At 44.8% G+C, this 2522-nt stretch overlaps 1 protein-coding gene across 1 annotated transcript; it reads left to right on the forward strand.

Annotated features, from left to right (window-relative positions):
• The first annotated feature begins 412 nt into the window (after nucleotides 1-412).
• Nucleotides 413-2216, forward strand: LOC129293261 (allene oxide synthase 2-like). The gene is made up of 2 exons (XM_054931127.1): nucleotides 413-1125; nucleotides 1207-2216. Exons 1-2 carry the CDS (start codon nucleotides 493-495, stop codon nucleotides 2026-2028), a joined length of 1455 nt encoding a protein of 484 aa, XP_054787102.1. The 5' UTR covers nucleotides 413-492; the 3' UTR covers nucleotides 2029-2216.
• The last annotated feature ends 306 nt before the right edge of the window (nucleotides 2217-2522 follow it).

The following is a 2522-nucleotide window of genomic DNA, read 5'->3' on the forward strand; positions in this document are numbered from 1 at the left end:
TATTAAATACTTTACGAACTATGTTACCCCTTTAATTTAATTCAATACTCCCTTTAATTTTAAATATAAGTTACAATTATCTATATTGTTATTCTATTATTCATAACCCTGTAATTTTAAATATACGTCACATGCGCTAAAGATAAATGAATTTTGATTACTCACTTCACCTGATTCCAAGTGTACGTGTATCACATACATAGGTTATATCACAAACCTGCTATTTTGTCTTTGTGTCCATAATTGACCTTACATTAATGCATATTCCACGCTGCTCCATGACACCTCCATGCAATCGCCTCCACATGTCATCACTTATTTTAATATTGCATTTCCTTTTACGATCACGCATATCACAAGCCTAATTAATATATTTAAGTGAATTGAACTCTATATATACACACACCCTGTTTCATTGATATATCCCACCCCCCACAAAAACAAAAAACCAGTATTTTGGTTGAGATTGATCCATCTTACAAGACCCAAACAATGCCTTCTAATTCCAGCTCCGACACTGCCACCAAACTTCCTTTGAGACCCATCCCGGGCAGCTATGGCATCCCTTTCTTCGGAGCCATCTTTGATAGGTTCGACTATTTCTATAATCAAGGTCGTGACAAGTTCTTCCAATCTCGTATCGACAAGTACAAATCCACGGTGTTCCGTACCAACATGCCGCCCGGTCCCTTCAACGCCTCCGACCCTCGGGTCGTCGCCGTCCTTGATGCCCTCAGCTTTCCCATCCTCTTTGACACCTCCAAGGTCGAGAAACGCGACGTCTTCACCGGCACCTACATGCCCTCCAAGGACTTCACCGGCGGCTACCGCGTCTGCGCCTACCTCGATCCTTCAGAGAAGAAGCACCAGCAGATCAAGAGCTTCTTTTTCGCTCTTCTTGCTTCACGGAAAGACCAGACCATCCCTCTCCTACGGAGCTACTTGAACGAGCTATTTCTCAAGCTAGGCGACCAAGTACAAGACCACGGCCACGCTTCGCTCAACTCCATCAGCGACGCCGAGCTCTTCAATTTCGTCTTCCGACTCTACACAGGTAAAGACCCCGCTCAGACCAACCTCGGATCTTTCGCATCTAAGCTCTTCGAGCTCTGGGTGTTCCCGCAGGTAACAACGCTTTTTAACCGTTCATGTTTGGATTGAGATTATGCGCGTAGATTGATTCTGACGAAAATGGCTACAACACAGGTTGCTCCTCTAGGATCACTGGAGCTACCGTGGTACTTCTTCCCGATCAACGTGGTGGAAGATTTCTTCCTCCATACGCTGCCGTTTCCTGGGTGGTTGCTGAAATGGGACCAGAGAAAGCTTTACAAAGCCCTGTACACTTCGGCGACAGAAGCTCTTGATTTAGCTTCGACTTACGGGCTATCTCGAGAAGAAGCCTGCAACAACCTCCTCTTTGTTCTGGGCTTCAACACTTACGGCGGGGTGAAAATAGTGATCCCAACGCTGATGAAGTGGTTAGGGCTAGCCGGAAAGAGCCTGCACAAGAGAATCGCCGACGAAGTGAGAACAGTCGTGAAGGAAGAAGGTGGGGTCACTTTCACGGCACTGGAAAAGATGGCGCTGGTGAAGTCGGTGGTGTGGGAGATGATGAGGATCGAGCCTCCGGTGCCGTACCAGTACGGGAAGGCGAAGGCGGATCTGGTGATTCAGAGCCACGACGCGACGTTTGTGGTGAAGAAAGGAGAGATGATCTTTGGGTTTCAGCCATTTGCGACGAAGGATGAGAGGGTGTTCAAGAATGCAAAGGAGTTTGTGGGAGACAGGTTCGTCGGAGAAGGCGAAAGCTTGTTGAAGTACGTGTACTGGTCGAATGGGAGGGAGACTGAGGATCCGACGGCCGGGAATAAACAGTGTCCGGGGAAGAATCTGGTAGAGTTGGTTCTACGGGTGTTTTTGGTGGACTTCTTCTTGAGGTTTGACACGTTTACAGTGAAGCTTGGTAAGCCCACACTGGGCCCCTCAGTTACCATCACGTCCCTGGTCAGGGCCTCTACCTCCTAGGTTCTAACTCTTCAATCTTCATTATGCTGCACCGTATTCTCTTCTGTTGTACCCCACCACCTTTTTTTTTTTTTTTTGACGTCTGGCCCTTCGCTACGTTGTTGGTTCTGGAAATTTTCTTGCGTTGCGTGTGATTAAATAGCAAAATTGAGAATAAAAGAGAATCTCATCATTTCCATACCGTGAACTTTATCCCTTGCCTTCTAGTTCTTTTTAAGGACTTTTTTAATGTTCGCGGTCTATTATAATATACTCCCAGGGGCCAAGATATTGCGGTAGTTTAATAGTGACTTGAACCAATATTTTATGATGTCAAAAAAAAAAAGATAAATGGAGATATAACCAAGGATATCAGACTTGCAAGTAAATAGTCACTCCCCCGAAATATATGAGTTTGAAATAGTAATAATAATGATAATTTCTGAATTATTTTAGAAGTTGAGCTCAAAAGTAAGAAGTCAACTTCATTGTTTTAGGAAAAAAAAACAAATGGT

Source organism: Prosopis cineraria, unplaced genomic scaffold, assembly GCF_029017545.1.
Source record: "Prosopis cineraria cultivar Desert tree isolate PC_DT_omini unplaced genomic scaffold, ASM2901754v1 PC14, whole genome shotgun sequence".
Taxonomy (NCBI): domain Eukaryota; kingdom Viridiplantae; phylum Streptophyta; class Magnoliopsida; order Fabales; family Fabaceae; genus Prosopis; species Prosopis cineraria.

What these genes read in the sequence shown, in the direction of transcription:
- LOC129293261 (XM_054931127.1), top strand. Translation starts at nt 493, where the DNA reads ATGCCTTCTAATTCCAGCTCCGACACTGCCACCAAACTTCCTTTGAGA. An exon ending in AGCTCTGGGTGTTCCCGCAG is followed by an intron (nt 1,126 to 1,206) that starts GTAACAACGCTT and finishes GCTACAACACAG; the next exon opens with GTTGCTCCTCTAGGATCACT.